The sequence below is a fragment of the Elephantulus edwardii genome, unplaced genomic scaffold, assembly GCF_000299155.1.
Source record: "Elephantulus edwardii isolate Elephantulus edwardi_28Jun2011 unplaced genomic scaffold, EleEdw1.0 scaffold00324, whole genome shotgun sequence".
NCBI classification, from domain to species: Eukaryota; Metazoa; Chordata; class Mammalia; order Macroscelidea; family Macroscelididae; genus Elephantulus; species Elephantulus edwardii.
In genome coordinates this window covers 2,251,930-2,265,394 of record NW_006400074.1, presented here as the reverse complement: position 1 = coordinate 2,265,394, position 13,465 = coordinate 2,251,930, and the positions used below count along the sequence as shown (strand labels likewise).

Below are 13,465 nucleotides of genomic sequence, written 5' to 3'. Positions count from 1 at the left end.
TCCACCATCCACCAGGATACCCATCCACTTCTACCCCTCCCTTCACATCTATCTCCCTTTCACCAGCCCTCCATCTAATAACTTATATATGAAGCTTCCATGGCTTCTGTGATTTCAAACACATGTTAGTTCCTTATGTTGGGATCAGTGTCTCTGAAGTTTAGTCGTAATGTTTCCCGATCAAAGGTGATGCATCCTGTAGAACTGGTGTGTAGATAGGCTTTTCTTGGCCCTATTGGTAAGAAGCTGCTGTACCATCCCCAAAGCACACTATCTTAATCCCAGCTGCTCCGTGGGAGAAGGATGGGCAATTTCTGCCCTTGTGATTTACTGACTCTGAAAACCACTGGAGGGTCAGTTATGGTCAGTTTTCAACTCTACAGTATACAACAACAACAGCAACAACAACAAAGATTATTAGCAGTTACCAGGGACAGGAGAGAAGGGATAAAGGAAGAGGCCCTTTGACCAAGGGCACTAAGCCCACTGGTGGTGGGGTGCCATTTGGAAACAGATAGTGGTGATGTGTGTGCACATATTAAATATAATGGGTGTCAATGTCAATATAAGTAAAAAATGCTGAATTGACAAATGTTTTCATATATATATTGGGAGGGTGGAGGGACAGCCCAAGGGAGGAAGACTCTCGTGAAATGGATTGATTCCGTGTCTGGGGTAGTAGGTGTGTCAGAGATAATAAGATTTGCACAGGATAGAGCAGGGTTTATGACTATTGTACATAGGGTCTCTATGAGTCACGGGCAACTCAGCTTCACATAACAACAACAACAACAACAGATATATTTACCACAATGAAAAAAACCCAACAACATTGGGGCATGGGCAGAGGATTTGACACACCAGTCTGAGGGAACAGCAACCAGAAAAGCACTGTGTGTCTCTGAGGGGTTCGTGAACAATCAAGGAGACATTGGAAATTGGGATGGGAAGAAGGGATGCTCACATCATGCAGAAACAGTGGACTGTAAAATTCTGACCTTGGGAATCTGCACACAGATCCCCCAAGAGTCAGGAACTGCAGCCTCTATCCCATAGAAACCTCTGGAACATGGGCTCATCCCTAGGGAACGTATTGCACTAAATCAGGAATACCCAAGGGTGAGGTGCTACTGGTTGTCTAGTAAGCAGGGACCAAGGATGATCCTCAACATCTTGCATAATTGCACAATTGCGATGTCATGGATTTATCATTCAAAATGGCTTTCCTAGCCATCAGGTCTGACTTTACCCCGAAAAAAGCTCTGACTTTTTCTGACAAGGTAGGAACTTGTTGCTGTTATGTGTCATCGAGCCAACTATAACTCACAGCCACCCTTTGCATAATAGCTCTGAACCTTGCTCTATCCTAAGCCAATCTCACTGTCTCTGACACACCTACCCTCATTATGCCAGTTACTGTGTCAATCCATCTCATCTGAGGTCTTCCTTTCCTACACTGTCCCTCCATCCTTTCAAGCATGCTATCCCTCTCTCAGGACTGGTCCCTCCTGGCACATGTCCAAAGTATGTGAAATAGAGCCTCTAAACCTTGCCTCCAAGGAACAGCTTGGTTTCACTCTCTTTAGGACAGACCTCTTTGTTCTCTTGGTAGTCCGTAATATGTTCGATATTCTTTTTCAGCTCCATAACTAAATTTTTCTTCTGTCATCTTTGGCACAGCAAATAATTGGGAAATTGGGTAGGAACTTATGGTGTGTATAAATGAATCATAGGATTGCTCAGGTGTTTTGTTTTGTTTCTCCGTTTCACCAAGTTGAAACTGAACAGTAAGAATTTCATTACTAGCAAGGAGGAGGAATCAGAAAGTACAATATGTCCCTGTTATGGCCAGAAATTCTGCTCTAGTCAGAGCAGGACCTACACAGGAGCAGCGGCAGCCTCAGTAGAGACTTGACTTGAGACAAAGCTGATTTGGGACTGCTGCCGCATGGAGCCAGACCCAGGGGCCTTTGTCCAAGCTTGCAGCACGATTGAGGGAAATATCATTATTAGTAGGACTAAGGGAATTTTGTTGGGCACTCTCGAGGCCTGCCGTGGTAGGAAGTTGTACTGCAATCCCAAAAGCTCCTCCTCTGTGATTAACTGTCTCAGAAAACATGCTGGAGGGTCAGCTATGGGTCTGTTCTGACTCAACAGCACACAATAAGAGAACTTTGTAATATTGATCCAAGCCTTTTGGGTGTACTAGATGCTTAAGAACCTACCTTGACTTGAGGAATTGCATACTGCTGCCAATCTGAATTCTAATCATTAACTTCCCTGGTAAATTTCATAACTGTGAGTAAGGTTCTGTGAGATCTGTGTGGCCATTGCAATGGATCTCGGACACTGTACATGATTGGAGTTGGAATTAGTATATACATAAGTGTGGGAGTGTGGAGGCCACGTCTGACCTCATGGAATTTGGTTCTTTGCTATGGATGTTGCTGATGGGGCAATAGAATACCCTTTGTGAAATTAATAGAGGTCAGCAGTGACCATACTCACACTGGCCTCACTCTTTGTAGAATGATATATAGGACAGCGTGCCCAGTGTTTCCCTCTCTCTGCTAAAAAGTCCAAAACGTCAGAAGTAATATTTTAAGAAACACTGCTCTAAGGAAAATTCCATTGTTTACATTACCTCTGACCTCTTGTTATTCTAAATGGTCAGCCCCTAGCCTCAACTGTGAAGGGTCCAGAAGGCCAGCCTCCCTGAACTGCCTGGTCCAGGTAGCCACACAGTGACTGAGACTTTCCATCTCAAGTTCTTGGAACTGGATGCTTCACAGCCCACCCTTCCTGCTGAAGAACTTCCTCTTTTGACCTGTTCCAACCTTGGCCTCCAACAGCCCCTAATCACTCTGCCCACGCTCTCCCCTTGTACTGTCCAGGCTGCTCGCCCAGAATCCTTGGGAATGTTCCTGACCTTTCCTTTGGTTTCCTTCAGTTCTTGGCAGCCTCTGATCAGCCCCATGTTCCCAGCTCAGCCTGCCTCAGCTCTCCACTGCTCTCCATTATTTCACCAACCCTCCTTTTCGAGGCAATGCTGGTACCCTCAAAGCCAGTCTACGGAGGGTCAGTGGGTGCAAGGAGTCCTCTAGCCTGCTGTGCCTCTACCCTTGGCCTCTGACACCCCTGCCTCCACTGATGCCTCACTGACCTCTTAAGGCTTCCAAGGATCTGAGAAGCCTGGGCTTTCATCCTCTCCCTCTTTTGGACACTCAGTAACCCAGAGCATGGCCCTCCGCAACTCCTGACAGCCTTGGAAATTGTGAAAGATTCCCTGAAGGTACAGAGGAGGGGCTTAGGGAAGGTAGAGAGTGCCCTGAGATGGAAACGCTGTCAGGAGTCTCCTGAATTATGTGGGTGAGCCTAAGTGGCTTTTCTAAAGCCAGGAGAGAGAGGCTCACTCCCACATCTTTGCTTTCTGAGGTCTCCATGCTAGCGTGAACTCACAGGGCTTGCCCTTGAGTCAGGAAAAGAACTTAGCAGAAGGACTGCAGCCCCCTTGGTATCCAGCCCTGGTCTGGGCTCTTAAGACAGGCATCTGTTCACAGTGGGCAGGGGTAGGGAGGGCTGGAGCTGCAGTACAGACCAGAGACTGCAGCTTGGGCTCCCAGCCTGCCCCTGTATGACTTATACAACTGCCCTCTTGGAAAGGTGGGATGGGGGAGCTGGGAGCCCACACTCCTAACTCCTCCTGGCAAGCTCACACAGGCCTGCTAATAGAGCAAGGCTGGGTATAAAGAGCCCCAGCTGAGCCTGCACTTGGCCACACACCATACCCCTAAAAGCCAAGAGGGAGTAGAGTCCCCTCCTTGGGGTCCAAACGACAGCTGTGCACCAGGCCAGGTTGCAAATGGCCTCAAGGGACAAAGACAGCCACATGTCTCCTTCAGTGTGTGGTCCACAGGGCATGGGGCATCAGTCACCAAGTTAGCCTTGCTCTCCTTCCCAAGGGTTTGCCTGGCCCTATGTCTGGGGCCTTGCTGCCTCTGAGCTCAGGACACAGGGCAATGCTGGGGGCTGCCTAGCCCATGTAGCTGGATTAGAATGCAGACAGCAAGGGGCCTGTTTGTACTGCCCCCTCTTTCCTATCCCTTCCCCTCCTCCTCTCCCTTCACAGGAGAACAGGAAGTAAGGTTTCCTTCCCTTCTCACCAGCTCCTGGAACCTTGACAACTGGGCCTGACCTGGGGCGGCCATGGTGGGCCTGGGGGGTGAGGCAAGGTCATTGTGGAAGGACACTGGGGCCATGGCCTTGTGGAGTCCAGGTGCTCCCAGGTCCTGCTCACACTCTTACCCCATGCCTGGTTGCCCAGTGAGATGCCAAGTGGGCTTCCATGGCTCCTGACAGGCAGGCCTTCCTCCCTAGGAATGCTGCAAGTCTCACATCCATAAGTCAGGAAAAGGCATCCTTCCCAGAAGTCTTGAAACCAAATGGGGTGACTGGATTTCCCCTCCTGCGTTCCAGCCCTGAGCAGAACTGAGGATGGCCTCAGGTCTCTAAGCTCATCTCCTCCTTGCACTTGCACGCCTGTGATCTTGTCCTTATCCTCCTTCCTTGTCCACACATCAAACCCCACAAACACACTCCCCTCAGAGTGTCAGAAGCTGAACATGAGGCAGATGGGGCAGAGGGGCTCCTGTGTCAGAGCAAAATGAGGCCCAGGCCCTGCACAGCCCTCCTTGGTCCTCACCAAGGGCCTCTCCCAAGACCAGTGTGTGAAAGGAGGGAGGGGCCTATGAGTGGCCTCCAGCCACTGAATACCCCAGGGACCGCCTGAGCCCTTAGCTCAACCTGGAGTCCTACTTTGGGCTCTCCTTCATTGTGTGACCTTGGGCAAGCTGCTTCCCCATTCTGAGCCTCAGGCTTCTCTGTAAATGGACCCTCTAGAGGGATGAACTAAGATAGCATGTGGCCAGGTCCAGCACATTTTCTGGTTGGAAGTGCAGAAGGTGAGTTTCTCGGGCCAGCCTTGGGCCCTGAGGAGGGACTCAGACTCTGGCCCTTGACAGATTAGTGGTTGGAAATGTTGTCTTGGGTCCAGTTCCATTTTCTTCAGGGCCCTAAGGCCCGCCAAGTCCCAGGATCTCTGGAGATCAAGCACTTGCCCCAGAATCTGTCCCCATGGGAAACTGGTCTCCCCATCAGGAGCCAACCTAGCCTACAGGTCCCCTGCAAGCTCAGCTTTCAGAATGGATTTTCTTCTAAAGGAAGGAACTGACTGTCCCCCTAGGAGACAGGGTAAGGATTGCCTTGGTACCGAAGACCCCAGCCAGGTGTCTGAAGACAAAGAGCTGCTCTTATCCTGTCTGAAACTGTGGCTGATTCCCTGATGAGGTCAGGTAGGAAAATCCCAGCATTCATACATATCCCTGGGGGGAGCCCAGCCTGGCTTGCTGGTTGGCTGGAGGGGAGCCCACACCAGCCTCCCAGTTGCCCCCCCATTTCACAAACGAGACACTTGAGGCTGTAGCACAACTGGGATGGAATCTTAACTCCACCACCTCCCCTGAGGCCCAGAGCCTCCTTACCGTCTGCTGGGGTCCCCGATGGTGTCCTCAGCCTCTGAACCCCAGGTCTCAGGCTGCCTAGGTGTGTGTGGCCCAGCAGAATGGGCACCAGGAGCCAGGGTACAGGCCCCCAGCAGCCCCCATGCTAGGGGCCCTCCCAAGCCAAGCAGTAGCATCAGGAGCATGTCTGCCACTGGGCAAGGTCGGGCTCTGTTTGGCCAAGAGGCTCCAGAAACTACTCATGACATCACTCTCAAATCAAGTCTCCAAAGGAAAAGAAAACATGAGGACAACAAAGAGAGGAAGTGGCCTGGGCTGGCCCACTGGTGGGCCCCCTGCCCCCACCGGCTCAGAGGCTGCCAAGACTCCAACAACAGGCTAGTTCCTGTGCCTGAGGGGCTTGGGGTCAGGGATATGGTGGGGAAGGGCCCAGGGAGGTAGCCCACAAACATGCGCCCTGGGAGCAGAAAAGCACAGCTTTGTACAGGGTGTAGGAAGTGGCAGGCCAATCCTGGGGGCCGATGGTATGCACTGGGGTGTACTGTGTATTCAGCACTTGTCAGCACTCAAAGCTGGGAGCAGTAGGGGGAGGAGCTCAACAAGGGAGAGAGAGACCTTTGTGAGCCCTTCTCCCTACTGCACCCTCTGGTCTCTCTGGTCTCCTGGGATGGAAGCCCACCATGTACGTGTGAGTGGTGGGTAGTGTGGTGTCACTGTAGGGCCTGAGACCAGCCCTTGGGGCACCAGCATGGGCTCCTTTCTTCTCTGTGCCACTCTTCCTCCCCCAGGTAGGGTGGTCATGGGGACAAAGTGGAGTGCTGGAGTGTTCCTGCCCTCAGGAAAAAGCAGACAGAAGTGAAGACTGATCACATTGTAAAAAGTGGCAGAGCAGGCTAGGGCGGGGCCGGCTCTTCCCTCCCTCCTCCTCTCCCTGCCTCTTTCCCTCTCTGCCTCTGTTCTCTGGCCTGGCTGGGTTCCAACTGGTCACTGCATCAATATTTCATCAGCATCAATAAGAGCAGAGAGACATAAGAGCAGCACAGTGGTTGCAGCCCGCACACCAGCATCAGCCACACAAAGGCCCGAGCTCCATCCCTGTGCTCCACCATGGATGTCTTCAAGAAGGGCTTCTCCATCGCCAAGGAGGGCGTGGTGGGGGCTGTGGAGAAGACCAAGCAGGGGGTGACTGAGGCAGCCGAGAAGACCAAGGAAGGGGTCATGTATGTGGGTGAGTGGGGTGCGGAAGGGTGGGACCAAGGGCGTGGAGTTGGCGGTGCTGACAGCTGAACTCCCTCTGGGCTGAACTTCCTCTCAGGCTTAGTGAAGCATGGGGACTGGGAATGTGGGGGTCTCCTTGCTGAGCCAGGGTCCTCGAGCTCTGTCACCCTTTACCGTCTGTCCCTCTCCCCACATGTAGGGTGGGCATGGGGACTAAATGGAGTGATGGGGGAGGGAGACTTGCACCTGTTTTTCAGGGTCACTTTGCCTCTAGCCTCCTGGGGGGCTGTCTCTGGGACAAAATAGCAAGAGGTGACTCAGACAAATGCGTGCACACACAGTAGAGCCTGGCTTAATCCTCAGGTCACCCTACTGACCAGCTGCCACCTGTTTGCTCACATAACAGCAGCATGCACAAGCACACAACACTGCCACTGACCTGACCCAGCATCCTCACAGGCCCCTAGACTCAGGCAGTGAGTGGTGGTAAGCCTGGAGTCCTGCTGTCCTGGCTCCGCCCAGACCCAGCCATGTTGAGAGCCGACAGGGGCTCAGGTGGGCACTCCTGTCTCTCCGCTCAGACGTCCCAGCAGCTAGTCCACAGGTCCCCACCCTGTGAGGAGACACAGGGAAGGGATAGGCCTTGGGAAACAAGGTTCATCTCCTGACATACCGCCCTCAACCCCTCAGAAGAGAAAAGGCTGAGCGAATGACTCAGCTCTCAGCTACTGCCTCTGGGCTCTGGGCAGGGGTCTGCATGCTTGACCAGCCAGCTCAGGCCCCAACCTCAGGTCTGGTCTTTTTATTTCCCCAATCCTGTCTTGTCCCTTTCCTGACCTGTCCACTTCCTTTGGACACTGCAGGAAGCAAACCTTTGAAGGGGCTCCAGACACTCTCTCTCCACCCTCAGACAGATGTTGAGGGGTGTATTTACCCTGACCCCATCATTCCTTAGTTGATGCCTCCATTTCCTTCTTAGGAGCCAAGACCAAAGAGGGGGTTGTACAGAGCGTGACTTCAGGTAAGGAGCCCCCAGGACAATAGGACAGGAAGCTGGGACCACATAGGATTCTTATCCTTTAATAGTGAGCTTTCAGATCTAGAACTGGACCCCTAATTCCTACATTAGCCTAGATCCCCCAGACCCTGGGACTAGACCCTAAGAGAGACGTGCCCCTCATCATTCTCAGAGCTTTATTCATGCCGGGGAGACTTGGGGGCTGGGAGGGCCAGAGTCTCCCTGGGAGAGCCTTGCTGCCTAGCCTAATGGGGAAGCCTAGGACACAGGCTTGCTGAAACCGTCCCTCACAGTTGCTGAGAAGACCAAGGAGCAGGCCAATGCAGTGAGTGAGGCCGTGGTGACCAGCGTCAACACTGTGGCCACCAAGACACTGGAGGAGGCTGAGAACATTGCAGTTACCTCCGGGGTGGTGCGCAAGGTGAGCCTGGCCCCATGTTTTCCCAGGAGTCACAGTTACCCTACAGGACATGTGGAAAATCGACCCTTGGAGGCTGGATTCTGCATGCCAGGGGGAGCAGATGGTTCCAGGCTCACTGTTGATGTGGACAATGAGGTCTAAAACCACTTCCTCCAGAAAACAATCAGCATTTAGGAGCTATCACATTTGACAAGTGAATGGGGTCATGTGGACCTCACACGCCTACAGGAAGCCTGGGGCAGTGGGCATCAGGCTGGAGCTGCTGATTCACACTCCTCACGCCCCACCTGCAGGGAAACCTCTTCCTGAGAGCTGGGGCAGCAGCGCCCCCTGGTGATGGGAGAGCAGAGAGGGCGAGCCCCACCCTGCACCTAAGTGTTTGTGTGTTTACCACGGGGCAGCCAGGAGCACACAGATGCCCTTCCAGGAGGTGAATGCGGCGGGCTGGCCAGGAGAACTGCCCAGACATTCACGGGATTGAGCAATTCAGATATATTAGCTCATTTAAGATGCACAAAAATGAGTGAGGATGTGGAAACTGAGGCCAGGCAAATGAAGTAATGGGCTTAAGACCACACAGCTACTGCTTCATTCAGAATTTCCATGGCAGCCTGGTTTCCACCTGTGTCTGGTATCGCTGGGGACTGAGGTTCTCCAGCTTGCTTACTATGTAGGTGGAGTTGCAGGTTCCCACTGACTGGGCAAGAGGGTAGTAACTTTGCCTACTCTTGGCTTGGGGTAGGGGGCCTTGTCTGCTTCCACGGATTTCCAAGAGTCAGCATAGAGTCTCTGCATCCTTTGGAGAAGGCAGTTGCTCCCCTCTCTGGACTCTTAGCTCTGCCTCTTCCTCACTGTTTCACCTGGAAAAGTTACTTAACCTCAATAAGGGTGAAAATGTGTCAAATTGGGCTATGTCTATATGAGTCAGGAAAATGGGTCACATAAAGCTGAAAGACCTGGCTCATGATGCACACAGGCAAGTGATGGGGACAATACTGTCATCATCAGAGAGCCTCCTGAGCAGGACCCACAGTGGGGACAGTTCAGGAGACAGCAGGACCAGGGAAACCTCTCCCTTCCTGCCCTCCAGCAAAAAGGGTCTCGGGTAATTCAGGGCTAGTGCCACCTGGGTGGAGAGGCTGTCACATGCATTTCCTGGTGACACCCAAAAACTAGTCACAGTTCACCCCATGGTGAACAGCAGAAAGGTATTGCCATCCCTGGTTGACCACACAGATGCCCTCCCAGGACAGGAATGCCACTGGGCTGGCAAGAAGAATTGCCCAGGCATTCAAGGAATTGAGCTGCTGGCCACATCTGTCACCTCGGAGTAACAGGGCCTAAGGCTGCCTGCTCAGCTGTGACAGAGTCTGGGCCCAGCAGGGGTGTATGATCATGTGATTCAGGGACAGGGCTTCTACCTACCCTACCTTATCCAGGATTGGGGTCCTCATCAAGATGGCTGGGGGCATGGGTGCCCCAGAAGCCCATCCCAGTACCAAACAGGACCCAGCTGTGGCACCCTAATGGCTTCTGCCTTCGTAGTTAGCATGACCCTCATATTTCCTTTCTCTTTGACCTCTCCATCTTTGAAAGCAGGACAGCAGGGGGCACCCATGACCTTCTAATAGTGTCTCCTCCTCTCTATATTCAGCAGGACTTGGGGCAACCTGTGTGCCCCCAGGAGGAGGAGGCAGCCAAAGAGGAAGAAGGACTGGCTGAAAAGGTAGGAACTAAGCAGAGGGCACCCAGCCCCACTCATCCTCATCTAGTGAGTGTCCCTGGATAAGTCCCTATCCAGATGAGGCTCCAGGCAGGAGCTCCCACCCACCAAAAACGTGCTTCCCTCCTGGGATTCACAGCTCTTGCAGGTCCCCTCTCTTTTGCTACCCTCTAGCGGGGCCTATAGACGGGGCCAGCTCTGAGCCTGAGTGTGAGGTCACAGATGATGTCCTTCTTCCTCCTGCTCAGCTTGGATCCAGGAGGGGCCCTGGGCAGAGCCCGTGCATGAAGGCTGTGTGTTTGTGTGATGTCACTCTCTCTCCCAGGTTGAGAGCAGGGGAGATTAGAGTGCCAGAAGCTGAACAGGAAGTCCAAGGGCATCACCCCTCTGCCTTGGACATCTCCTCCTGTCACTGGGACTGCTGGTCCTGGGAGCCCCTGCGGGCCTGCACTGCTCCTGGCATCCAGGCCTGTCCTTCCACACTGTTGTCCAACTGCTTTACCTCCCTACCACCTCCTGGTCCTCCAATCTCACAGATGCTGCTGTGAATTTTTGTTTAGTTTTGCTCTTTATGATTCTAAATAAATCTCAAGTCCATATTCCCAGCCATGTAGCCCTGTGTTTCCTCTCTGTTGCTGCCTTGTTTGTAAAGGACCCCCTTTGGCCCTGGACAGGAACCAGGTCGAGGAAACAGCTTCTGGGTTGGGTGCTCTATGGGAACACACCAAGTGTTCCTGAAGCTGCTGAGAAGAGGTATTGCCCTGGCTCCCACCTCACTCATATGGCCTCTGGCCCCACCCCTACATCTGCAAGACAGCAATGCAGGCCCCAGACAGTCCATGTGCCAACAACCTTCGGCTCTGCCTCCAGTGAACACTGTCTGCCTGCTTGGCATCTTTGAGAACCACAGATAGTAGCATATAGGCTTGTGTGTCCAGTGTCTTTCAGGGAAGGGGGACACCAGACACCCTCACTCAACCAGAAAGTAATTTTCAAAATTCATTGCCGACTCCTCTCCATTGGGTTTCTGAGGCTGTGAATCACATAGGTGGGACTACCCACCTTTTGTTAGAGGAACATCTGGTGAATTCGAACTGCCAAAGAGAGGAAGCCTTCCTAGGCCACGAGATCCCCCTAGACCATGAGCACTGTCACCTGCAGAGAGGCAGGCTGCACCCAAGGCTTTTCATCGGCTCCCTGGGCTTCCACCCTCACAAAGAAGTCTCTCTCTCACCGTCAATACCGCCAAGTTGGGACTGACTCAAAGCTGACCCTACAGCAGGTTTTCTAAATTGCATGAAAGCAGATTGCCCATCTTTCTCTTGAGAGCTGATGGTGGATTCAAGCTGATGGTGGATTCGAACCACTAGAAAAGCCTAACTTCCTATGGACTATGCCACCAGAGCTTAAAAAAAAACAAACAATCACCCTGAGTTTTCTTAAAACAAACTGCAGGGAGGTGCAGGCTGCATTCAGAAGGGAATGTGGGGAATTTCAGAGAAGGGTAGTGAAAACAAGCATGCACTGAGTCACAGAGCATTGCTCCAAGTGGGATCTGGGATCCTACAATCAAGTGCTGATCTAAGTGGTGTTGTCTGTTTCACTAAGACTGAGAAACAGAGAGTCAGGAAGTGGGAGTCCCAGGCGCTAGTACAGACAGACAGCCAAGCTGATTCCCCACATTGACTCACCTGTTCAGCTTCTGTCATTGAGCTCCATGGGCAGATTGTGCCCCTATCTCCCTGAGATTTCAAACAACTTGAGGTCCATCTGGTCAGTGAGACACACAAAGGGGACTGATTACATATACCAATCCCCGGTGGCCTTGTTAGTTGCCCTGGGGATCCTGGTAACCCTTCTTAATACCAAGATCTGCATAGTGGGCTCAAAGCATCTAAGTTCGCCCAAGGCCTCAGTCCTGTGTCCAAGCTGGAGCCTGTGTCCACGCCTTGCTCCAGAGGCTTCCTCTCCATAAGTCACCCTCTGCTAGGTCCCAGAGGGAAGCAGAGGTTCAGGTCACCTGGGGATGTTGTTACATGTTGGCCTACTGGCCTTGGGTAGCCACTGCTGAAGAAGCAGAAAGGTGCAGGGACTGCTGGGCACCTCTGCCCACAAGGCTGCACCCTGGGCAGCAGGAAGACAGTCTAGAAGAGGCTCAGGGCAACAAGGGTATCTGTGCTCCCTGGCCCAGAAATGTGGAGACTGGCAGGACTGTGCATGCCCCAGGGAGAGGGCCTGGGTGTGCCCGAGAGTCCTCTCACCTGAAAGAGAAAGCAGGGAGGGGCAGAAGAGACTGGTTCACCTGACCGGGCACCCATCAAGGGCAACCCATCCAAACCTGGCTCTTGACAACAGCACTGCACCAGGTTTGTGGGGTCCTCCCTGGGCGTTTGCTCCAAAAAGCCTGAAAAGTCTCTACCATCTGCCTCACCATCAATACACCCCAAATATATAACTGGGCTCAAATGTCCTGTTCCAGGACAGCCTCTTCCCACCCAAAGGGCAATGACAAACTTCCTGCCACATATGGGAGGGTCCATGAAGCAGAATCTGACCTTCCTAGAGGAGTGGCATTGATTTGATTGTATCCCCCCAAAATATATGTTTATAACAATAAGATGTGGATGAAGCTAATAATTCCCATCATCTCATAAATCAAACAGCTTTAAATGGATAAAGGATAGAATGCAGTACTCCTTAATCTCAAAACAGCCCTAATCTGATACAATGGGAATTTCCCTAAAGTGTGACCTGCAATGCCTTTAATCACACAAGAGTTAAAAAAAGGAGGAAAGCCAGCAGAGAGTGGGGGACTCCCAGTACCACCAAGGAAGACTTGGCAGGAGTGGGGTGCATCCTTCTAGACTACCATCCCTGTGCCAGGAAACAACTTAACACTAGGGCGGTCAACACTCAGGGAAGTCTCCAAGGAAAAAGGCATCTATGATACTCAGGAATCCAGAGAGAGAGAGGCCCTGCCCTAGAGCTGACACCCTGAATTTGTATTTTTAGTCTCTTAAACTGTAGAGAATAAATTTCTGTTTGTTAAACCATCCACTTGTGGTATTTCTGCTCTGGCAGCACTAGAGAACTCAGACAGGAAGTCCAGAGACACTTCTCCCAGGGAAACCTGGTGCCTTGACCCATAATGCAGGACTCTTTGCTGTGAGATGCATATCATATGCTCAGCCATTTAAGCAACATCATGATAAAAGGAAAAAGAACTAAAGTTGTCAAGGACTTCATTGTACTTGGGTCCACAATCAATGAATCAGCAGTCAAAAAATCAGGTAACAAATTGCACTGGACAAAACCGCTGCAAAGATTCTCTTTAAAGTGATGAAGAGCAAGAAAGACACTCTGAAGACTAAGATGTACCTGCTCCTAGTCATAGTATTTTTCAGTTATGTGCAGAAGTGACCAACAAATAAAGAAGACCAAAGAGTCTTCCAAGTATCCTGAAAAATCTACAACCAGGAGAAGATAAAATAGATGAATGGGACCTTCTAAGAATCAAATCCCTATGCACATCCAAAAACTTCTCCAACAGGATAAAAAGAGAAGCC

General features: G+C 51.8%; 2 protein-coding genes across 2 annotated transcripts in view; one reads left to right on the top strand and one right to left on the bottom strand.

Annotated features, from left to right (window-relative positions):
• MMRN2 (multimerin 2) overlaps positions 1–5,704 on the bottom strand; it is a 35,331-nt gene extending 29,627 nt beyond the window's left edge. The window contains exon 1 of the mRNA XM_006901405.1: positions 5,541–5,704. Coding sequence (XP_006901467.1) covers positions 5,541–5,704 — 164 coding nt within the window. The remainder of the gene's footprint in view (positions 1–5,540) is intronic.
• Positions 5,705–6,614: 910 nt separating this feature from the next.
• LOC102867823 overlaps positions 6,615–13,465 on the top strand; it is an 11,505-nt gene continuing 4,654 nt past the window's right edge. The window contains exons 1-4 of the mRNA XM_006901404.1: positions 6,615–6,747; positions 7,717–7,758; positions 8,049–8,176; positions 9,831–9,902. Of these exons, the coding sequence (XP_006901466.1) occupies positions 6,627–6,747; positions 7,717–7,758; positions 8,049–8,176; positions 9,831–9,902 (363 nt within the window). The 5' untranslated portion in view covers positions 6,615–6,626. The remainder of the gene's footprint in view (positions 6,748–7,716; positions 7,759–8,048; positions 8,177–9,830; positions 9,903–13,465) is intronic.